The sequence below is a fragment of the Dermacentor silvarum genome, chromosome 8 (genome assembly GCF_013339745.2).
Source record: "Dermacentor silvarum isolate Dsil-2018 chromosome 8, BIME_Dsil_1.4, whole genome shotgun sequence".
NCBI classification, from domain to species: domain Eukaryota; kingdom Metazoa; phylum Arthropoda; class Arachnida; order Ixodida; family Ixodidae; genus Dermacentor; species Dermacentor silvarum.
In genome coordinates this window covers 21,776,466-21,800,884 of record NC_051161.1, presented here as the reverse complement: position 1 = coordinate 21,800,884, position 24,419 = coordinate 21,776,466, and the positions used below count along the sequence as shown (strand labels likewise).

General features: G+C 42.9%; 1 protein-coding gene across 1 annotated transcript in view; it reads left to right on the top strand.

The window, feature by feature from the left end:
* Window positions 1–23,902, top strand: part of LOC119460781 (uncharacterized) — a 37,525-nt gene extending 13,623 nt beyond the window's left edge. The window contains 4 exon segments of the mRNA XM_037721867.2: window positions 37–238; window positions 9,800–11,048; window positions 11,080–11,332; window positions 11,334–23,902. Coding sequence (XP_037577795.1) covers window positions 37–238; window positions 9,800–11,048; window positions 11,080–11,332; window positions 11,334–11,381 — 1,752 coding nt within the window. The 3' untranslated portion in view covers window positions 11,382–23,902.
* The last annotated feature ends 517 nt before the right edge of the window (window positions 23,903–24,419 follow it).

The following is a 24,419-nucleotide window of genomic DNA, read 5'->3' as shown; positions in this document are numbered from 1 at the left end:
CACTAAGACACGCGTCTGTGTGCAACGTATATACAGGCTGCAGCTGCAACCCAGGAGGCATACTACACAGAGGTTCCTGAGGAAGAGCAGATGTATGCGGAGATTGAGTCGGGTCACAACTCTGCTGGCTCGTCGGTCACGTACGCTCGCATCGAGCCAAGGACAACCGAGCCACACCCACCGGCGCCACCAACTGTCGAGAGCCTCAAGTCAGTCGCCCAGGCTCATTCCAGACAAGGTTAGTGCGCAATTTCTGTCATTCGGCCTTTCTTATCCAAATTCTTATCTAAAGAAACATTGAATCAGTTTGGACTGATAAAAACAACGTTTTCATCAATTTCGTAATAATTGAGGATTGATTACTTGAAAAAAAAAATGACAGCTAAACTTTCTTCTTTTAAGTTTCGCGCTGAAACCCCTGCTCCAGTATGTCAGTGTGACTTCACAGGTTTCGCAATATTTTCTCGTATTTGGGCCATAGTGCCACAGTAAAAATTCTCTCCACTTGCCAAGTTGTCTTTGGCTCTTTTGTTAAGCTACAGTGCATTCCATCTTGTAATTAAAGAAAGCGAACTAAGCCCTAGCAGGCTTCATCAAAATCCATGACATCATGGAGGACTGGTGTGGGAACTTCAAGACAGCAGCACCACCCACCTTTTGTTTGTCTTTTCTGGCTTACCAAGCCTCAGCTCCCAATAGCAGTGACATTTTTTATTGCAGAATGGTAATTTACTTAATGCAGTAGAACTTATTTTTCTCTTTAGGGTCTCTTTAAGCCAGCTTCTGTACAACATGTTGCTTTTTACAGGATGGAAAATGTGGTTACCACGGGTGCAGGCATCACGCATGTGATCCGAACTTAAGGGGGGGACGCGGCTTTCGCATCGCGAAAAATGGCTAAAAAAATCGATTTTTTGAAAATCACATTTTTAGTTTCTGTACCTCTTGTTCTATCTGATTCCGAAATATCATCACTGAAAATCAAGTAGAAGTGCTCTAAAAAAATTGTTGTATCAGCCAAGGTGCCGAAAAATTTCGCGGAAATTGCTAAAGAACGGCGTTTTTCAAGCAACGATATCTCCGGAACGGCGCAGCCGAGCGCCGCCATCTTGGTCTCGTTGGAAAGCGCATTTCTCCGTCTTCAAATCTGCCGCTTCAGCTATCTCCTCCATACAGAAACAAGCACACAAAAATCAAATGATTGAAGGTCGTGCCGGAGCCACCGATTGGCCGCGCCCGCCACGTGACTCCAGTGCTCGCTCCGTGATGGTGTCGTCTGCTCCGCTTGTTGCGGTCTCTTCGCGAGCTCCGGACAGTTTCCGTAATCCCGACGAGTGTTAAAGCGGGCGCTACACGGACATCGCAGTAGCGTGGTCGATCCCGCTTTTTGTGGACGTCTCAGACCCGCGGCTAAGCATTCCGAGCATCGGTGACGCGGACTTCGCGACCGAGCTTCGGGCACGGAATCCTCGGACATGCGGCTAAGCCTTTCGCGCGTAGGCGTTTCCGACTCGGCGATAAAGCACATCATGCGCGTACTTCTCGGGTCCTTGCCTAAGCATTTCGTGCTTCGGTGTCTCCAACTGCGCGACTAATACCCGTGCCACACGGGCAAAGTAAAGTGCACTTTGAGCGAGTGCACTTCGCGGCTAGTGTCATTCGCAGGCTGCTACACGGGAACGCTTAGTGACACTCACTGCAGAGTGCACTCGCCAGCGAGTTTGTTCGGCGAACTCACTTCGCGGTGGCGAAGTGCTACTGTAGCCTCGCTAGCAATGCTTAGAAGATACATAAAGTGATATTGAAGAAAGAGTCAGGAGTAATTTTTAATAATGTTGTTTTAAATTGCTTACGTTACAAGATAGTAAAATGTGCCACACCGCAAAAAAGAAACAAGAACAGCAAAAAAAAAAAAAAAGCTCTCGCTCTCGGGCTGTTCACGACCACGCCGGATAATGACTGCGCAGTTTGGCGGATCGAGTAGTTTTGACTGTTGCTGGTCAAGTTTCCGTCGTTGCCGGCGTTTATAAAGGAGGATTGTAAATGGTGTTTCTAACAATAATAAACTGTTTTCGTGCACACATTTTTATATTAATAAATATATGCTTCCCGTCTGCACTCCCGGTTGCCATGGCCATCAATTTGAAAGAACACTTTTCTTTCTCGTGTAGCAGCGCACCGCCAAAGTGACACTCAGCGCGCTGAAGTGCACTCGCTCAAAGTGCACTTTACTTTGCCCGTGTGGCACGGGTATAAGCACATCGAGCATCGACTCCTCAAGCCCACGGCTACGCATTTCGCGTGTCGGCACATCGTTCATCAAGTGTCGGCTCCTCGGACCCGCGGCTAGGCACTTTGCGCGTCGGCACTGCAAGCGTCGACTCCTCGAGCCCGCGGCTAGGCATTTCGCGCGTCGGCACCTCGGACTGCACGACTAAGCTAATCGAGCGTCGACTCCTCGAGCCCGCGGCTAGGCATTTCGCACGTCGGCACATCGCTCATCGAGTGTCGACTCCACGGACCCGCGGCTAGGCACTTCGCACGTCGGCACCTCGAGTGTCGACTCCTCGAGCCCGTGGCTAGGCATTTCACGCATCGGCGCAGCGCTCATCGAGTGTCGACACCCCGAGCGTCTATTCCTTGGACCCCGCGGCTAGGCATTTCGCGCTTTGGCACCTCAGACTGTGCAATTGAGCTCACCGAGCGTCTATTCTTTGGACCCGCGACCAGGCATTTCGCGCGTCGGCACCTCGGACTGCGTGACTATGCTCGTTGAGCGTCTATTCCTCGCTAGAGCACTGCACGGGCTCGGGCTTACCCGAAAGCCCGGGCCCGGCCGGGCCCGGCCGGGTAGAACAGTTTTTTCACGGGCTTGGGCTCGGGCACGGCGTGTGCTTTTTGACCCGGGCCCGGGCCGGGCTCGGGCTTTCTGGTGGTGTGCATGTAACATGCAGCGAGTTATTCTCGGGCCTCTCAACTCTGAAAAACATTATTTTTCGGTCTCGGGCCGGGCTCGGGCCTAAGGTAAAGGGGTGGCGGGCCGGGCGGGTAATGTAGATTATTTCCGGGCCCGGGCCGGGCCCGGGTCTCGCCATAAAAGTTTTGATCGGGCTCAGGCGGGGCCGCCCAACGTAAAAACGGGCCGGGCCCGGGCTGAAAAAATCGGCCCGTGCAGTGCTCTATTCCTCGCACCCGTGACCAGGCATTTCGCACATCGGCACCTCGGACGCGCGCGGGCTTAGCACATCGCGCCGACTCTATTATCGTAATGCCACGATATCTCGTAACAATACCTATCATACCACCCCTTCATAAAGAGAACCTCCTCGTGAGCTCTATTCACTAGGCCACTTGGGCTGGCACAGACACCTGCCTGCAGAAGTGAGGCATCATACAAAAGTACAGGCTGGAAAGCACCTAGCAGCTGCATTGCTGCCTATCTATCAGTGGCTCTCCTAACCTCGATAGCCATTGTCAATGGAAGATGATTCAGAAGGCTGCTGAGAGCCTTCATTCAGTAATATGGTTTATTCTACCAAAAGAAAACAATGCCTCACTGACTGCACTAGAGACTGCTATCAATGAGGCAGTCTACAGGTACAACGCTATAACTACTGTATATTTATGCCCACATAGTTCTGCACCTCAACTTGGTTTGAAACCCAGGTGCCATGCTCTTTTTAGAGCAGCAGTAAAGAATGCCACACAAACATGAAAAAGGCAAAACGAAGGCACAGCAGACTAGAGGCCACATGTCCAAGAAACCCCACATCACAAAACACATCAAAGATTACAAATTTGGTGCGTTTTAGAGAACTGAAGAGGAAGGTGAAACTTTGAGAGCAGTTTTCTCAAAACTGTTTTTTCGCCTTTCTGCTCAGTTTCTGGAGCTGATTTCTTCGTTACCGTTTAGCCTATTTTGATTGTTTTTTTGTTTTGTTTTTTTTGTCACATTTCTTGGATTACAGTGCAGGTCAAGACAGTCTCGCATTTTTATCTTGACTTTTTATAAATTTATGGTGTGGGTATTCGTTCACCCTGAAAGTGTGCTTGGTGCGAAGGTAACTTGAAAAATGACTATCTAAAAAAATTTGTGTTGCAAAAAAAAAAAAAGTAAGACTGTCACGACCTTCAGCACGCATTGAGCTATGCAGTCAATACTCAACGAGCCTTCCATCATGTTTTTTAAGCTCCCGAGGCCCTCTAGAAAGTTCACGAGGGAAAAATTCTGCTCAATAAATTGTTCTCAAGGTATCACTCTGAAACTTTTATGGAAGTATCAGGGAGACATTTTAAACATTTGTGCCAATTTTCATCAAAATCCATGAAGAAATCAGGAAGTTGATTTTCAAAGCCATGTCCCCCCTTAATCCTTTATTGGAATGATGAGCAACGTTGCTGTTGCTAGTCTTGTGAAAGTGGAGTGCACGAAAGTGAACATAACAGTTCAGCAAGTCTCCATTTCTGTGAAGAGAAACCTACAGCTGTTGTCATACATCAGACTGTCAGTGCAACAAACCATGCACAGCTTGTATGCAGAAGCATATGATTTGCTTTTATTTGCCGCTAATTTCAATGTAGAGGGTAATCGCAATACAATTGACGCCCGTTACTACAGACCGTAATAATCCAACAAAAAAGGTCCATTATATCCGAAGTCTGTTCTTTCCAAAAACAAGGCCGTGGTATGTAATGGCAGAACTTTGTATATCCCACTCTCTAACTCAAAGGGAGTCGCAACAACCGTAAAAACATTGAAATTAAATAAATCATAGCCATATAACGTGGCAATCGCACAACCACGTGGCATGGCGCCTCGCTGTCCGCTATTTTCTTGGTGCTGGTTGCAGAAACATCATAGGGCACCGCACTAGAGCATACAGTCAAACCCACTTATAACAATCCTAGATATAACAATCTATCGGTTACTACGACCACATTCCACAGCATTTACGATTTTCCGACCCTGCCTATTGAAACAGCGTCCAGATATGAGGAACGTTTTCAGAAGTGCTGTACTGTTATAACGAACACGTCAAACCTGGTCGCTGTAAAAGGAGCACACGAAGTTCCGAAGCACGGAAGAGCAACCAAACTGGGCGTACGGCAGCGCACCCGCCCGCTCCAGTCCGACCGGGATGAAGTTTCGGCCACAAAGATGAGCAAGCCCTCTGCACGGTTCTCAAAAGCCGAGTGGAAAGTCACTAGTTTTTAACCATGCTAGGATGACCGGGCTTTCAAGGCACATCTCTAGCATGTTTCAGGGCAAAGCAGTGCAGCGTACGGTGGTCGTAGCCTATGATCTCTGAGGCCACGTCGGCAGAACACTAGTGCGGTGTTCTCCGTGCAGCACTGCGCAGTCTCTATAAAGGTACAGCTGTGACCCCATTTTTGCTCAGTTCTTCGTGCGGCACCGCATGCACTACATTACGCACGCTATTCAGACAGCTAGGACCAATTTGAACCGACGGACGCTAAGCGTTGCTATCGATATTCACACGGCGCGAGTCTGTGTGAACACGGCACGACGAGCCGCTGCCACGCTAGCAAAGAGTCTGAGGTTATGGTTCGTTGACATTTCGTTTAAGTTGTGTGATAACAGTTCATGAATCCATTCTACCTTTCAAACTTCACTCTTCTTCGGCCAAAGCAAAAAAAAAAAAAATCATGTAGGTTAGCCGCAAGGTTTTTTTGCTTGTTGTCTCTAGCTAAAAAAATTTGGCCATTATGGACGCCTTTCTTACTGTTTTAGTTTTTATTATTACAGTTCGCACGAGTTGAGTCGTAGGCTCGGTTTGAGCGATGAATTAGATTTTATGCGTAAGTGTCAAATGACCCATTGAGTGAAATGCAGCTCCAGTAATGTGAAACCTGGGGAGGTGCGAAGCATGAAGTGATGTACCGCTAATGGGCTCATACTGCTTTAAGCAATGGCTCATAACCCTCTAAACGTTGCCTCCCCATTACGACGACAGAAAAGAAGTGAAATTTTATGCTGGAATGATGAGCAGCAACACAGCCAGCTGTGGAAGACGACGAAGCTACACTGCACAGCTGCACTGTTTTTTTAGGTGCTTCGCACCTAAATAAGCAGTGCAGCTCTCAGTGCATGTATGACCGATGCTGCAGCCATAACGCCAAGACCTTTGCAAAATACAGGCATGCTGCAGTAGTTCCCACTTGTAGCCATCTAGGATGCTTTGCTATCATATGCAGAATCCACTCGTTTTTCGCTGATAGTAAAATAAATCACAAGCTTTCAAAGAAAAAATGACGGCGAATGTGCTTCTAGTTTCAAATGGCAGTTGATTGGAACAGGCCAGGCACCGTTTCAAAGGGGCTATGATACCGTATTTTGTTATTTAGATTACGTTTTTCGGAAACCTGCAGTTAGACGCAGAAAAGTGTTGGGAATGAAAATAAAGGTACTGAAAATCCTATTTTTGGACCAAAGCGATGCCATATCGTAACTGCCGGCACCAGCTACAGTGTCCTTAATTTTTGAGCGTATTGAAGGGCGAGTCTACATGTAATGAACTACTGTTACAGTGATGACCTTTTGAAGAACTATCGAGTTCATTTTAAATGATTTCGACTGTATAAACACCCACATAATGGCGGGGAGCCATTGTGCGAATGAACCAGCTTCTCAACATGCCGGCCACCACGCGCTTGTTTCTGCCGGTGACACAAATGTTAGCTACAGTTTGTTTTTCACACAAAATAGTGGTCAGTAGGATAAACTGATGCCTTAATTTATCTTTCGTGACAAGTGACGGCCACTGTCAAACCTGTAGCATGAACAAGATCTGCGATATGAGGCAAGTTCAGCTTGGAGCCTACGTCCAGCCACCACTGCACTGTATTAGAGGCAACTCAGCTGTATCACGTGCTTAGAAATCTGGACTCTGTGAAACGCAGCTTACCTCCCTTTTTGTGGCAGTTGATGCAATGAGGAATAAAGTGTTGTCAAAACTACGCATTTTGCGATGAACAGCAGTTGTTTTCGAAGTTAGGCAATTTAGGCCTAGCGGCACTTTCGGGACTTGGCCAGCATTCAGCTGTTTGCATAGTCGCCCCCACAGCGTTTCGTTGGCCAGCTAGGCGTTGCGTAGTGTGGGCCATTGCAGGAAGCTTATCGCTAGTGTGTTCATTCCTTAAGATAAAGTGCCTTTTTGCACATTCTGCAAGTGGCACGAAATAGTTGCGTACAGTGTACTGCTGCATGTAGGCATCATGTTGCAGCAAAGTATGTTGTATTTACACCATCTAGACAAAATTTGCCCAAAATATTTGTTCATTGTAACCGATAGTTCCTTATGGCTGGGTCTGTTAAACTCAAATTTTGTTGAGCTAATAATATAGGCAGACCAAACTAAGCGTAAAAAAATGATCTGCTTTATCCGAAAGTATGTTGTACGCGGATTCGTTGTAACGGGCATAGACTGTAAAACAAATCTCATGGGATCACTGAAAATTATTGACAATTTTTCAAATATAGTTGTATCAAAAACGCACAAATTGGCATTAAAACTCAATTCAAAAAGAGGAATCGCCTGCCTTTGCAAGCACTACATCCGTGCACCTTAGTGGATGTCACCAAAAGTGAAATTATGCACTATATTTCTGAGAATGTTCTATCTGCGATAAGATAAAATGCGATGCGGCGGGACGACAGTGATCACGGCACGATGATTCTTGAACGTGCACCGAATGTCACACAATTCATTATCGATGCAGTGGTGTGCTCCTTCGGAGTGTAAGATAATATGTCTAGAGCCATTGTACCCGCTACATGTATAATCTCTCTCATAACGCCTGTGGCTGTCAATAAAATGCGCAGCGGCACTTACATCGCTCACATATCTGAGAGATCTTTTTGTACATGCTGCACCACTGCGCATCATCACCAAGTGTTACCGAAGCCCTGAAGCCTCCAAGCATTTTATTGCTTTTCTTGTGTTCTTTGCTGACATGCTGATTGACCTCAGGTTTCGGTGTTTAAGCAAACCCTCCATTCACCAGAGATTTCTTTTTCATCAATCCGACAATATGTATGTTGCTACAGTCGGCGACCGATAATTCGGACTTCATGGGGAACGTAAATAAGTCCGAACTATCAAATGTTCGAACTATCAAATGTCCGAAAAAACGAAGGTGCCCAAAAAAAGATAATTTTATTTACGTTTTAATGCCCATGTGCAAGGAAGTGGTCAATTCGTTGCTGCACACACTTCCGCTTACGTGCGACCAAGTACACCTATATTTATGCCGGTTTTCTGTTTTCGCTGTACGCTGATGCAAGGACTGCAAAGGCTCAAGTGAGATCAGCACGGCACATCATCATCGAGTTAGAGTCGCTGTGTGACGGTGGGAGAACTTGCTAAATTATTTCGTTATCGTTCAGTTCGGCACACAACACCGCGCTGTTGATGTCTGTAAAGTCTTCAAATGTAACGGCGGCAGTAATCGGCACACCATAGCCTAGCAGGTCATCAATCAATGATGTCCACATTTAAGTTCCTTGTGGTAGGCGACAGTTCAGGCTCTTCAGTTGCAGAGTTGGGGTCATTCGGACTGCGACTCAAGACTCATTCGGAGTCAGACTGCGAGGGGCTGTTGGTGCCATTTGACGCGGCAGAGCACTGTCTGGAACGCCAACTAAACAAACAGAATAGCGAGAGCAGGTGCCATTCACTGGCGTCTCTCATAGCCCCAGTGTTGCTATGGCACATTGCACCCCACAACTCAACTGCCATCTGGCCATGATGATCCTGGCTGGGTGTATTGCATGGTTCTTTTCATGACTTACAAACTAGAGGTGACGTGCATCAGCTAATGATAGCATTCCCTTGTATATATATGTTGACAGAGTTGTCATTGAAAAAGCAAATCTTAAGCTGCTGAGTACCGTGGCTTTCAACACCAGCATATTTAAGGCCATACCGCTTAAACTGTCGAGGAGGCTACCACATTTAAGCAGCCTATGGCAGTAGGTTTCTTTCCTGTATAATCCACTGCGAAAGGCATATGGCAACTGTTTGTCACAGTATTGGTAATGACGATTATTAGTTAGCAATTATGTGCAGTGTTCTTGTTCCCCTTCTGTAGTCCTTGTCTTAAGCTCTCTAAACCAGTTCTTTGTTTGGGTAGTGCGCTTCATTTCATAGTTAGCATCCAACACTGTGCAAGATAGGATTGATCATAAGAATGTTGCAAGGGCTCTGCATAACCTGCCGTGGTTGCTCAGTGGCTATGGTGTTGGGCTGCTGAGCACGAGGTCGCGGGATCGAATCCTGGCCATGGCGGCTGCATTTCGATGGGGGCGAAATGCGAAAACACCCGTGTACTTAGATTTAGGTGCACGTTAAAGGATCACAAGTGCTCCAAATTTCCGGAGTCCCCCACTATGGCGTGCCTCATAATCAGATCGTGGTTTTGGCATGTAAAACCCCATAATTTAATTAAAATTTTTTTAAGGGCTCTGCATAGCTGAGTACAGAATGAGCATTACATTGTCTTATTGCTTTCTTCAAATAGCGCAGCAGTACTGTGTAAGCTGCAGAATTGGAAGTATATTTCTAAGGCACATCTGTGTGCTTTGTTCGGCTTATTATTATGTCATCAGCTTGTCCTCCAATATATCCACGACATGTCTGTGCTCTTATTTTACTTTATTTATATATATATTTAATTTTATTGTTCACAGAGGACTTGCACATGCTGAGGTTCTTTGATAATCTTCCTTTCGAAATTAACTTTTGTGCAATATTTTCCTTCTTTATTTTCTTATTTCCAGCATCTGTTACATCCGCATCATCGCTCGGAGCACCCAGCCCCGACATTGACATCGGGAGCCTGTACTCCGCTGTTGACAAGTGCAACAAGCAGAGGCAGACTATCCACATATCGGAAGGCGTGGCCTCCATGACAGAAGGCCCAGCCAATCTGGACGAACTGTATGCCAAAGTTCACAAGCCCCACCGCCAACCTGTTGCTGCAGCAGTTGCTTCACAGGAAGAAGGTGCTGAAGGGAAGAAGTCCTTAGTGGCACCGCTGCATGAAGCCTTCCTCGTGCATGATAGGCCACGGTCAATGCCTCCTAACATTGAGTCTGTTGTCTCGTGCACCAATGTCACTCTGGTACGTGAGTTGGAAGAGAAGAAGGAGCTGGTCGAGGCACTTCCGCCACCACCGGAAGAATACGCAGATCCCGCATACGAAAGGGTTTACCACCAGGACTCCAGTGACACAGATCCTTGCTATGAGAGAGTGACTGGTGGGCATGGAAGTGATGGCATCTCAGAATCGGGCTACGAGAAGGTTGCCAAGAGATTTGACAACGAACCAGACTACGAGACGCTCCGTAAGGAAGCCGCAGCAGAGTACTCCGAGGGAGCCGTCGACCCTCATTATGAGCAGATTCGAAAGAGCGACAAAGCGTCGACTGTCCACGAGGATGAAGTGGTGACCAGCGCTCGCGGACTGACTCAACAAGACAGTGGTTCCACAGCAGACTACGGTTACGAAAGAATCAAGGGTCACCATGGTCTTGCCGAAGACGAAGGAAGCGATCCGGGATACGAACAGATTTGCCGGAGAGGAGAGGATGACACAAGCGACCCTGGCTACGAGCGGATCCATAGGAGTCACAGCGATGCATGCAGCCAAGCAGATAGTGATCCTGGATACGAGAGGATCAAAGACAGGGGTGGTGGAGGCCGGTCATGGCGTGGCCGTGGCTTGGGCGGGGACTTTGGCTACCGGAAAACAGGAGCTCGTCTAGCGTCAGCTACTGCCAGCACTGCAAAGCAGGACAATAATGGGTCAAGCGACGAGACATATGAGAGCGTTCAAGATGACATGGTGCGAAAGCTTGGCTACAGCCTGATGAAAGGAACGGGCAGCAGCACAGAATCACCAGTGCCCAGTCCTGTTTGGAAGCAGGCGTCTGACGACAGTTCTACATCGGAGCGTGGTGCTGAAGACAGCAGCTCAGAGGAGCCAGGCTACGAAAGAGTGAGGCATAGAGATGAAGCTGATGATGGGTCCATCGGCAGGGCCAGCAACGTCTGCCAGTAGGTGTCTCGGTGTGCAGGCGAGAATTTGGCGGTGCAGTGACAGCAACCTGACGACCAGTGTGGAGACAGCTGAGCGGGCTACCAGCACATACAGCCTCAATGCAAACCTTGATGATGGAGGCAGCGAGCCCATAAACAACACAAATGGGGGAGCGGCGCTCTACGAAGTCATTCGAGGCTCTACAGACGTTGAGGCAGCCCTCGAGCTTGTGACAGACAACGAACCAATACCCATCACATGGGCGCGCAACTTCGGCTGGCCGTTCGTCAGAGCACAAGGAAAGGGAGTACATCTTCTGAAACTTCAGCTATCGTAAGGTTTTCCCACTTTAGTGCAATGGAATTCTGCCCGGTTCTGTGTGCATGTGTTGAATCAAATGTATACTAGCACTGCACCACATTCATTAAGTACCATTGCCAGTGGGAAGTTTTCTCAGCTACATGTGTTAAGTGTTTCACGCAACTTCCTTAAGAATTATGTCAACAGATGAGCCTATATTGTGTAGAATTATGGCAGAGAGGGCTATTGCAAATAGTTTGTTTGGCAGGTGCTCAGTGCACGAATGTTTCAGCGTGCCTGGATTGCTTTCTTTTCCATGTTGTAAACAGCGTTTTATGTTGTGTTTGTGTTCTCTGTTAAACAGTGAGCTTGAGTTAAAATTTGTTGAGATGTTGCTTATGTAGTGTTGTTGCTGCAAGTTGCATGCAACTCCTTTAAAAAAGCTTTCAGTAATTACTGCCTGTAGTGACCGCATTGTCTGCACTTTTATTTCTTCATTGTAATCAAAACAGGGTTCAGTGCATAATTTTTTATTCTTTTGTATTGTAATGATGTGTTGCGAGCCATGTTTGCAGCGCATACTTCCAGTTCCTTTCTCGTTAGTTATGCTCGAATGGCACATGTCTAGCATGGGAGTATGCTTTAGACAGGCCTTCACACTTGTGCAATAATAAGGATTGCGACATTATGCCTGTAGTCATTCACCATTTCAATCATTATAATCCCATTATAATCATTATAATCATAAGTTTTTAAGACAGTATAAGTTCATATATGCACTTCTCATTGGAGCCTGCAACTTGAGAAACTGCTGAAACCTTGCATTTAGGGTGCATCTTGTAGTCTGCTTTGTATATTAGTATAATGTATTTACCATCAGTGCTTGTCATTTGCTAGTAATATGAAGTAAACAAGCAACACATTAAAGGGAGGGCTTCTTCAGAGTCTGTTGGCAACACCAATCCATTACGCTGGCCTGTCTTGCTTTCTCAAGGCCTTGGTTTACAGAAGAGAACAGTTTCCAATATTCCACAGATGAATGAAGGAGTTACGGAGAACAATGTTTAAGTGCAAGGTACACTCCTTAGGCAAGACTTGAGCTTGAAAAAGCAATCTGTGAATACAGAGGAATTGAAAATCTTCACCCAAGCAATTATTTCCCATTGAGAATTCCGAGGTAGCTCAAGGCAGCATTTACACATCAGTTACAGAGAATATGCTATTCGCTGTAACTCGGCGAGCAGCACGATATCATTGAGGTGGTAGCTAAGTTTGGATACCTTTCTTTTTCTTGTTGCGGTATGGCGAGCGATTCTTGCAATTGTTTCATCCTCGCTTGTCAACACATGCTCAGCGTCATTAAATGTGTGCTTTAGTTGTGAATCGTGAGAAGTGCCTGGAGTGTTAGCAAACTGTGCTAAACACTTACATTATTTAAAATGTTGAAGCCATGACCATTAATAATTGCTACTGTATCATCTAGAAAGTAAATTGCATAGACATGAGCAATATACAGGCAAAATCATCTGTGGAGTGGTGTTTTGTTCTTGTTTTAATTTAATTGGGTTTTATTTTTCTTAATTTGCTGTATAAAATTTTATAGGTTTCATTCAACTTTTGTTATACCCATTTATTCATCTCCTTGTTTTCAAGAACAAATCTTCGATGTTTTTATTTTCTACGAAAAACATGTACGTAATATTTCACTGGACTTCCCATCTTTTGAATATCATTCATTTTGTTTCTTTATGTTGCAAAGTGCTTGTATCTTATGCCTTTATCTAGAACATTGAGAAATTTATACTAATGTAAGAGAAAAAAGCGTTTTAATCTAAGTGGGATAATGTGTGATGTCTTTTTTTGAAAATTTTGAATGTTTTTATAGCTCTACACTTCAAGCGCTAATTTTACAAGGTACCAGATATAATTGTGGCTGTGAAGGTACGTTTGAGCAATCTTTTGTGACCAGCAGCATATTCCACTGCAGTTGCTACATTCCACAAAGTACTAATTGTTTTGTATGCTCAGCACATCTCTTACATATTATGCATTCTTATTAAGCTGCCACTATAGCTTGGAAGAGTGGTGGTGTCAAAAGATGCACCTACTTTTTGCTTCAGAACTGTAATTCAGAATGGTGTCACTAAAATTCACAGACTGGGCAATATAAGCTAAGTGTACAGTGGCTGTAAATCAGATAATGTTTTCTTTTCACATGTAGGAATGTATCCAGTAACTGTACAAAGGTACAGGTATTGAACAGAGCAAAAGCTGTGAGTATGTATGTGTTTTGCAAAACTCTGCCATTTAAAACCTAAGTGTAGCAGTTAGCAGCCAATGAATTAACTAATGAACTTAGTAAGCTGCCACTTATTTCAGAGGTAAGCTGTCTATTGTTTTGCTAATCTTTGCAGTAAAAGCTTGCTAATTCAACCCTAGTTAATTCTGATAATCAGTTAATACTGATCTCTGGCCCCGGCAAATGCATGTGTTATTCTGTGGTGTTAGCCCATTAATCTGAAGGTTGTGCACCAGTTTATTAGAATGTGCAATGCTAAAGCACACATGTATGTGCACATCCAGTTGTACACATCACAATGCATGTGTCTGCTAACAAGGGGGTTTAGACACTAGAAACAACATCTTGTAGACATGATTTGCCAACAGTATGTTTTCCAATGCAGCAGAGATTTCCAGAAAAATGCAAAAGCTTCATAAGTCCTTCGATAGTGTTCCTACAAAACCATAATTACCTATTGAACTTCCAAATTTTGTTGTGGGCATGCTGCTGTTTCTTTCAGTGTGCATTGATTTTGTTTAATTAATCACGCTGCCACACCGAAAAAGTATCTGTCGTTCATGACTCAGTGCTATGGACTACTTAAAGCACAGAAAACATGGACTGGAAGTCCATGCTGTACCAAAAAAGTGGTCACATGTGCCAGGCCACTGACAACCAGAGCAATTTTTTTTTACACTTCCATGAAATTTAAGTTAACGAGCTTATATTGCAGTTTATTATATTTTCATACACATAATCTTTTGTAAAGGAGTTGAACACACTCAGGGTACACCATCGTTTACTGCCGTTTATTTTTCTTCTTGCCAAGTATCAACATCTCCCATATACACCTTAGCATGATGGAGACGGATTAGCGGGGGTATTAGCTGAAATACGAACGCATGAACCTAACAACATCATTGCTGGTGGTGACCTCTATAGGTGCTGCAATCAGCCATAATGCGCTAAAAACTTTCATTTGTTGCATGATTCACTTCAATCAGGAAAAACTTGCCAAAATACCTCTGTCGTGATTATGTTGGTACTGATGCATTTAGGCCAGCACACAACAGTGGTGCAATCCATAATTGCAAGTTAAAACTGTATATGCCTTGGTTAAATCAAGCATCACACGGTTCCCACTTTACTACTGCTGTTCCTGCTTACGTCATTCAGTATATTGTTTCACTTCTGCACAACTATGTCTTCGCTATGCTAAAGCTGTTTATCGGCAGCATGCAAAGCATTTAGATTACCACACCAATCGCATTATTACTTTGGATCTATCTCATGTTGCTTTCTCTGATGTGTTAAGTCTAAAATGTTTGAGCAATAGTTTGAAATACATCGTTGTTTGCTAACTTTACTATGCAGGCATAAATTTAGATGTTTGCGTTACGTAATTACAGTAGAATCTCCTTAAACAGAACCTCAAGGGAATGGATAGATATGTTCGACTTAACAGAAGTTTTGTTTACTGAAAGAGATAAGTGGCGGTGTAGCACAATGTCATTCATTCTCTTGAATTGAATGTTTATTTTCATGTGTGATACATGAAGGATGGCGGGACTAAAAGCGGCACTTAAGCAGCCTGACCAGCACCCACTACCTACAAAGGGCTGCAAAGCAGTGACATCTTATTTTGGGAAAAAATGAAACATGAAATACGCAAATTGATACAATAAAATACTAAAACAGCATTATACTAGACACAAATTTTGCAGGGTACTATTGCTTAAGCATCAAGAAGTGCTAATGTTCCAGCTAGTTCTTACAAAAACTAGAAAATGTCAATGTGCTTCAGCACAGCGTTAACATTTTTTTTTTTTTACTTACTACTAATTTTGCAATAAAATGTTACAATTCTTGCCTATTCCCCATTGAAGACAGGTTTTGCAAAGGCATTTCAGATCCTGGTTCTTTCTAGAAAAGAATTCTTTGCTGCTTGTACTGACAATTCGGCTTGAAGTGCCGCATCTTCTGAGATGCAAAGATTTTGGTTCCAGTGTAATTTTTTTTTTCTTTTTGCACTGTGCAAATAGAAACGAAGAGATTTTGAGGCAATGGTTCCGTTTAAGAAACTTTCGTTTAAGAAATTTCGATTTATCGAGATTCCACTGTAATGCATTCTGACTCCAGTGAGACAATCAATTACATCTGTTCTGCATCTTGCCTACATGCTGTTAACTTCTGTTCTCTGGTGACACAGAGTTCCACTTACTTCTTTTCATAGGAAGTTGTGAGTGCCTGTGAAAACAGTTAATTGAAGCAACACCAGCGATTTCTCAGAAATCATGATGGTATCTGTGTTGTTTATTCCTCACTGCACCATAATCTCATGTGCCAAAAAGCATGGCTTGTCAATTTCAAGACGAAGGAAGCAGGCATTAATGTGCATGTGGATAATTCGATATAGGCAGTAATAGTACCAAAATGTGACATTTTATACACCAGGTGAAACTCAAATTTTTGTTCCATTTATCTGTAGCCTAGCTCATCAAGGCGTTTCATCTTATTGATGGGGTCAGTGATTTAGTCATCATTTGGCTCCTCTCGTTGCTGTGAAGGAAATAAATAACTTAGCTCCTAATCCATTTTAATGCTAATTAGGATCTCAAGGCAGCATGTGAAAAAAAGTTAGTTAGTTTAGCTGTCACTTCACAGCACTCCACCATGACGTTTCAGGTCAAGTTAAGGCAAGTTATGCTGTACTTGTTCACTGCCATATGCTACCATGACTGTGTGCAAGCATGCAGTTTGTTTGTGTAGCTGCACTTTAGTGGCAACAGCTCGTGTTGCTGATGTGCCATTGTGCCGCAGTGGTGTACATTTGGTGAACTCAACCTAATTGGGTTCGTTCCTCACCCATCCTGGTGAGATTAGGCTCTTGAGACTGCTGTCAGGTGGACAGAAAAAGCTTTTATGCGTAGTGCTTGTAAATGGTAAGAAAGCTATTGAAAAAGTTTTGTTAGAACATTGTGGTATTCATCGAGAGGTTAATGTGGATGTACTTAAGCTGCATGAGGCCTTATTTCAGGGACGGTAGAAATCAGCGGATCTGCAGTGCAGACTGATAAAAAAGACAACTAAACGGTTGCTTACATAAAGGTACAGTGAAGGGAGCATTGCATGTTATACTCAATATAGCTTAGTATAAAAGAATAATAAAGACTGAATAGTTTGGTACAATACACCTTAGATCCTAATGACAAAGACGACAGTAGAGATATATAAATGATGAGCTTGGTATATTGAAGACTGCACAGTTTGATACAATAAACCACAGATCCTAGTGACAAAGATAAGACAGTAGAAAGATAAAAGTAATGAGCTTGGTTGCACGCTCCACTACCTTGTTCTAAAGGAAATGTGCAAATTGTTCATTATTTCATGCATAAATGCATGCATGTCTTTACATCATCAAGGTGTGAGGTACGCTTGCTAATTTAATTATGGGGTTTTACGTGCCAAAACCACGATATGATTATGAGGCACGCCGTAGTGGGGGACTCCGGAAATTTGAACCACCTGGGGTTCTTTAACGTGCACCTAAATCTAAGTACACGGGTGTTTTCGCATTTCGCCCCCATCGAAATGTGGCCGCCGTGGCCGGGATTGCTCTCAAAGCTTACATAGCCTAATTCTAGTTTTTTTTTTTCTTCCTTTCTACTTATGTAAAATTATTCAGTACTTAAGCAAATTGCTACTTCAGCTACCACAGGTTGTGTTGGTATAAAAAAAGTTGCTGGGGTTGCCCTTTTAAAGCTTTTAACATTAAAAAAAAAATGTTTGATTATTTCTTTGCTGCAAAACAGTCGTGTAGATAGTTTATGGAACTTCCATAGGCATGCCTTGATTAGAAGTAAACAGTTAATGGAAAAGATATGCAAATTCCTTCATTTTGTGTGTGCTAGGCATATACCAAGCTAAGACAAGTCCGGCATTCTTTAAGATCTCTCCCAAGATGTTTTGATATGACGCCATCATTGCAGCTTCCTTGAAGCGATTCCTGGCTGAGTCCTTGAAGTTATATCCATCGGCACTGTTAAAATATCTATTGACATTATACACTCCAACCTCTAGGAGAGTGGACAGTTTGGCTTCATGATGGACTGTAAGATGTAAAGAATGGCCGCACAAAAGATGTAATGTAACTATTCTATTCCAAATCTTTTCCTTTCCACTCTTTGTCAGTGGTCCAAGTGGTGCTCTGCCTATGTTATCTGGTGATCGGCCGGACGTGAGTGGTGATTGATAAGGAAGGAATAAAATTCAATGAAAGAAATCCTGGCCCAGAGTATGTTGCAAGTCATTTCTGTATGTGCCTTCTGTCCTGTTTCTCTTGTGCATACCTTTGTTTTACAACGTCTAATTACGCCATATCTATTGTATTTGTTGTCCATGAGCTAGTTCTCTCTCACTGTTTTTAATATCCAATTGCTGGAAACCGCTATGCTTCTGAGTTGATGCATATGTACGAGCCGATATCTTTGGGGGCAGAGGCTGCTTCCCTCTATTGCACTCTTAATTGATCAAAATTCCAGTGATGCCAAAATGTGTGATTCTTATGTTGGCTTATTTCTGTTTTATTACCACCCCTGCGGTTGCTGTGTGTCAAATTTGTCATGTTTTGTCATCTTTCATAACCTTGCATTATTGTTTCTCTGCTTGCCTCTGAAATTCTGCATTTGGATTTCTTAGTAGACACTTTGTTGGCACAAGTATGACCCTTATTTCAACAAAAGTAGCATTCTTGCTCACTATGGAAGCCATGTTTAAATCTAGTGCAGTAATTGCGAAATTATTTCTGTCATTTTTTTCTCATGTGCTAACTGCAACGTGCACTGGTGTTCTTTTTTTTTAACAGCTGAATGTGTTGACGCAGCTTTTTTCAGGCATCGATGGCTACGGTGTCTGCTTGTTGTAAGTGGCATATCATGCTAGAATCATACTGGTGCACTGCTGTCTTGTACCCGCATCAGATGTGTAATAAGTGTTTCGGGCCTGCTGCTGCCCGTGTGTTTATCACTTGTGCAGCTGGTGTTAAAGGGAAGCTGGAGTAATCTAAAAACTTTTGAGGAACTGATAGTGGTTTTGCTTAGTTTAATGATTGCACTATAAAATTTGTATTTTTTTGTCTTCTTTGCTATAGATGTATGCTATGGCACACACATGGCAATTGGGAATATATACCTACAGAAATGTTTTAACGGTAGGGAGTGACAAGAAAGAAAGTGTCAAATTTTAGTGCACCATTGGCGTCATGTTTCTGAACGTTTTTGAAGATCTTCACAGAAGGCATAAAATATGCAAATGTATACCAAGAGCTTTCACACACTGTGCTTGGCTGAATTATTATTCATTCTGAAAACTCTTCAGCTTCCCTTTAAGCAATCCGATTGTGTCTTCAGGGCTTCAGCTGCATAACTGCAGAAGCTGCAAGAGCATATCTTGAATTCAGGGTACATTGTAGCTGTGGTTGTGTCTGAAAGAATAGCTAATTGACTGCATCAGAGTCAGTACTATGATCTAATTTAAAGCGAGTTATGCGTAATCATTTTTAATCCTTCTCGTAACTGTAGTGAAAATGTGCAACTTGTTGTGTACATAGACAGAAATTTTAGTTTTCATGCTTGGAGAATGTTTGTGACACTACAACATACCAGTATAGCTGTAGTATACTTCACTTCTTGTTGTTCACTAGCGGATTTCTCATATATCTAAAGCTCTTACTCACGTCATGTAGTAAATATCTTCACCATAGCCTCCTCTCGCATTACTAAATGCAAGGTGTGTGTCACGCTTATGACTGCCACTCCTTAAATGACAATTCTGAAGCCAGTAATGTCAAGTCTGCCTGCTGTTAAGTGTTGAAGTTACTAGGGAGAAATGTGACTCTGCACTTATTCAACAATCTTCAGATTGTGGATAACTCATGGATTCTTGTGTGACTTGGCATTGTTTTATTGTTGAGAAATTGCATTGCAGGGGCGTTCTTACTGTAATTTGAGTTTTGCCTTACAAGGTTTGACTGAATCCATATAACTGTTTTGCTTTCACACCTAATTCATTTTATCACATCTGTTTAAGTTAATGAGTGTCATATTATAGTATGCATTACTAAACACTGATGATATTTGGACGTAGACCTCTCCAAAAATGCATACATTTTCAATTCTGAATGCTTCTTTTACTCTGAAATGTTCTGAAAACATTGAAATAGAAGCAATTAGAGGGTAATTAAGACTAATCATTGAGTTATAATGAAATTGTCACAGAAATTACCTTCAAGAAGAAAGTTAAAAAAGAAGCCAGAAGGATGAAGTTTAGAAGAACCTATGTAGAACCTGTCATTTTGATACAGGCATTTCGTGCATACAATAGCGCCAGATTTCAAGGAAAACTATGAAATTCTTTGTGCCCCTGCCCTTGCAGCTGATGTTGACAAAGCAGCAGTGGAAGGAAAAATCCTAATTACATGCTATACAGATGAGTGTCTGTAATATCCATTACATTACCGTACTACTGCTTAATAATGTGACATCTCTGTGACTTGCCTCCCCTCAAGAAATGTTCCTGCCATAAACTTCAAATTTAATGACTTGTAGGATTGACGTTGGGACTGCATCCCAACTAAAATCGAGAACAAACGTTAAATGCTCTGTGCTGTGATGACTGTATGCGTGTTTGCAATTCAAAGAAAGAAGTACAAACCTAGCTGAGCCAATGACAACAACAAATATATTCTATTTAGCATTGAACATGTCTGCCAGGTGCTGTGGAAGAATTTCAGAAACTGCCCACCAAGGTGCTTTGTGGAAAGGCAGTGAAGTGGCAGAAAGGGCTTTCTCGGAGAAAGGACGTCACGAGTTCTTAAATTTGCTGTAACAGTGTATTGTATGTCGTGCTGGATAATATTGGAATTGCCTTGCAAGGTGCACAACTGCACATATGTACGAGATAAACTGCAGTAGCTAATAATCGTTGCACTGTATCTATAGTATATGAAATCCTTATCTGCCAAGATTCCGTGCAGTAGCTCATGTTGCTTATATTCCCTTAGAAGTATGCATGCATCAGCCAAAAACCTGCCTTGTATCTTCTGTTAGTAAACGTGAATTACCCTGACATAGGCAATGCAACACAACGTATGTACAGTCGACTCTCGTTAGTTAAGCTTCCAGGAACCACAGTTCTGTTTAAGTTGCCTCAGGTTGAATTATAAAACAGTGATAAATTATTATACAAGCAAGGTATACACACGACAAATTTATGTAGAGTTGGCAAGAATATGTGACTGGGCCACTACTAAAGTTCTTTAGCATAGGTGTAAACAAGGGAAGCCTCAGGCTGGAGTCAATATTAGCAAGGGGACTTGCAAAATGTTGGTTCCAGCATGAAGGTTCTTGTTAATTGCAGTCTTCATCTTTCTGGAGCATCTTATAGCCCATGAGGTAATTTGGGACAAGCAGCATCATAACCTTATCAGATCTTCCATCTTCCTGGAACACCTTCCTCTCATTTGGCCGCCATTTATAAAAAATGTAAAAAAGAAAAGCAAGTCCCTGTAATGTTAATAAAATCAAGAATACACGGTTCGGCTAGTGGCATCGTCTCGTGGTTCTCATCAGCATACACGTAAGCCAGGATATCAAACTTGTGTGCGTTTTGTGCATTCCTATTTCATGGATGTTCAAACATCAGTTGTTCTTGGCTACCTTTCTCTGCCCCAGAAGCCAAAAAATTTTGATTAATTAAAAGACTACTTGCATTGAAAACGCAGGAAACTAACCAAAGTTTGGCATTTTGTTTAGATTAACGGAATTTTGGTTGATCCGAGCTTGAATTACCGTAAGTCGACTGTACTTTGTAGATTTGTAATCGAATTGGAAATTGTGGACTTGCAGGAAACACTGAGAAGTAAGAATTGTGGAGTTCCAATGGTGAGAAGCAGGAATTGCAGAGTTCTTAGAAGGAACATTGAGCAGCCATTGTCTTCCATTATTGACACAAGAAAGATAGAAGAAATGCATTTCTCTCCCTTGGAATCGCGTTGTTTTAGCAGCCTGCACGCCACTTTAAGGCAGTGTTAAACCTTATGCCAAGTTTCTTTTGCTTCTTGAGTATTCTTCTGACAATTTCTTGCCATGCCAATCTTATAAGATTATGGAACTGTCTTCACCTTGTTGTATTTATGAAACTAGTTTGATGTTGATATCATTCACTTGTGTATATGTCACTGCACACTCTAGTCCTTACTGCTCATGGCAGATCCCATACTGTCAGATCACTTTTATGTATGTTCCTCATCATTCTTTTTAATGAGGCAGTAATCACCTGTCTTTCGCTTCTACCATTTTCTGTAATCAGTATGCCTGGGACACTGCCACGGTTTTTTCCGGGATTTTTGTCTCATGTTTAAAGTGATTTGTGTAAAAGAAAATGCCAATGCAATTGTGCTTGAACCTGCGTGATTCAATGTGCTGCTGATAAAATAAGGACTTGGGGAATTATGTAGTGCTGTGCATGTCATGTTGATGCCCGATATTTCACTTTTAATGGGGCATTGTTATACTGCTGGTAGGAGACAGTCTTGCCAAATTGCATGCCATTTCCCTCGCTCTCATGCAGGATGTAGTGCATGCTCTTGCTAAATTTACTGCAGTTGATACTTTACATACGATGCTGTGAAAGCTAGTGCAGGGCTGCATTTACTACCAAAAATAATGCAGCATATGTCCATGATAGCAAAATCAAAGAACATGGCACACAGGACTATAAAGCATTGTGTTTCCTTGCATTTCTGCTGAAGGAGGACTATGAAAATATTGCTTATGCTCATTGATAACTACATGGATTATAGTTGAAAGAGTTGCATGCACGTATTGTGCAAGGAACTTGATCTGTTTTGACAGGGGCGAAATGCCAGAACGCCCTTGTACCATGCATTGGCTGCACGCTAAAGAATCCCAGGTGGTCAAAACTACTCCGGAGCCTCCCACTACGGCATGCATCATAATCATATGTTGGTTTTGTCTTGTAAAACCCCAGAATTAAATTTTTAAAATCTTGATCCGAATCTTCAGCTGTGAGTAAAGTTTATGGTTACCACGGAATGCACCAAGTGACAAGTGCTTTGTGACAACTTGTGTAGCTTTCACAGTATTGCATACAATGTTTGAAATGAAGTTTCGAAATTGTAGTGCTAGTCAATGCACATGCATTGAAATGACACCTTCTGATAACAGATTGCGCACGCAGTTCTGACTGTGACGTCGCTTATGTATGCTGGCACTTTCATTGCTCTTGGTGATGAACATTGTCGATGACTCCCATTGAAATGTACGGGCGGTTGGCCTGCATGCGTGACGTCATGGCTCAGAGTGCATGCTTTGTGCAATCTCTAGGAGGCATTGGCTGACATCTTTTGCATTTGTGAACATTTTATGCTTGTTGCGAATGAAAGGCAAAATTCTCGCTTTCATGCTTATCAGTTACAGCTCACATCAATCGCAAGCTGCAAGCCCACCAGTATGCAATGTTTATAAAAATACTACAAGGATCTTGGATGAGCTAGGTGCAACGCACCCTCACTAGAGCACTGAGGCGTAGATTGCTTTTTAAGGAACACGAGGACTTCTGTGTTTACTTAAGTTCCATGTTTGTCAGGTTTTCAGATGGTCACAAGATTATAACCTGACAAACATGGTACTTAAGTAAACAAAGAAGTCCTCGTGTTCCATTTCAAGTCAGTGTCATGCTGACCGTAGAGGCATCTGGTGCCAAACATTTCTCAGTGCCGAAGTAATAGGGCCATATTTATGTGATGCTTTAGTTAATTTATAGTTAAGCCATGCAGAGCAGCTATTGAGTATGCACAGCTCAGACAGCTTATAATTTTCTATTTATGGGTGAAACAAAAATGTTATATTATTGTAGTGACTTCTTCCAGCCGTATTGCTTCATATTACAATGCAGCAAGCACATTACCATTACTGCAGGTTACATCGAGCACAACTGCATTACTGGCTGCCAGTCAGTTGGTTGCACCTCGATGCCATCTGAACAAATGCACAGAGGTCAACTTGTGTAGCGTGTGTGATTATTAGTGTGTATGCAAAGTGACGTACATGCTAAAAAGAGGGCCACGTCCTCCCTGACTTCCCTTGTTTTCAATTCTTGTCTGACATGTGTACAAAGCATTGTGTGACCTGCTTCCTGAGAGCTACAATAAAGAAACGCATATTTTTCTGAAGTACAGATAGCTGCTCGTGTGGTCTGCTCTTTCCTCAGTGCAGTTTTCCAGCATCGCACAATGTGTACAGATGCACACATCTCTATGATCACTTTCACGATTAACTACTAGACTTTCACGATTAACTACTAGATGTTTCCACACAGTACCACAGCAATTTTGATTTCATGCGGAGTGCTGCATGTCCATATGCTGGGCAATGGGGAAACGTGTGGTATGTGCAGCATGAACAGTCATACAGTTCGCGTTATAGTTGAAGTACAATATGCAATTTCATTTTTGTGCTTCAATGCATTAAGATTAATTTCCATGTGCTGCTACCATGTCATTTTATTTTTCTGTTTTGAATTAAATAATGGTGAATGGCGGCTCAATAATGGTGAAATAAATGTATGACTGTTGTGACATAGAACACTTGTGCCTCCACCCAGGTATGGTGCCCTTATAATTTGATTTACTAAAAGTACCAGAAATTAATTCTTGTTCTCATGCTTGAGTTGGGCAAGAGATGCTATATCCAAC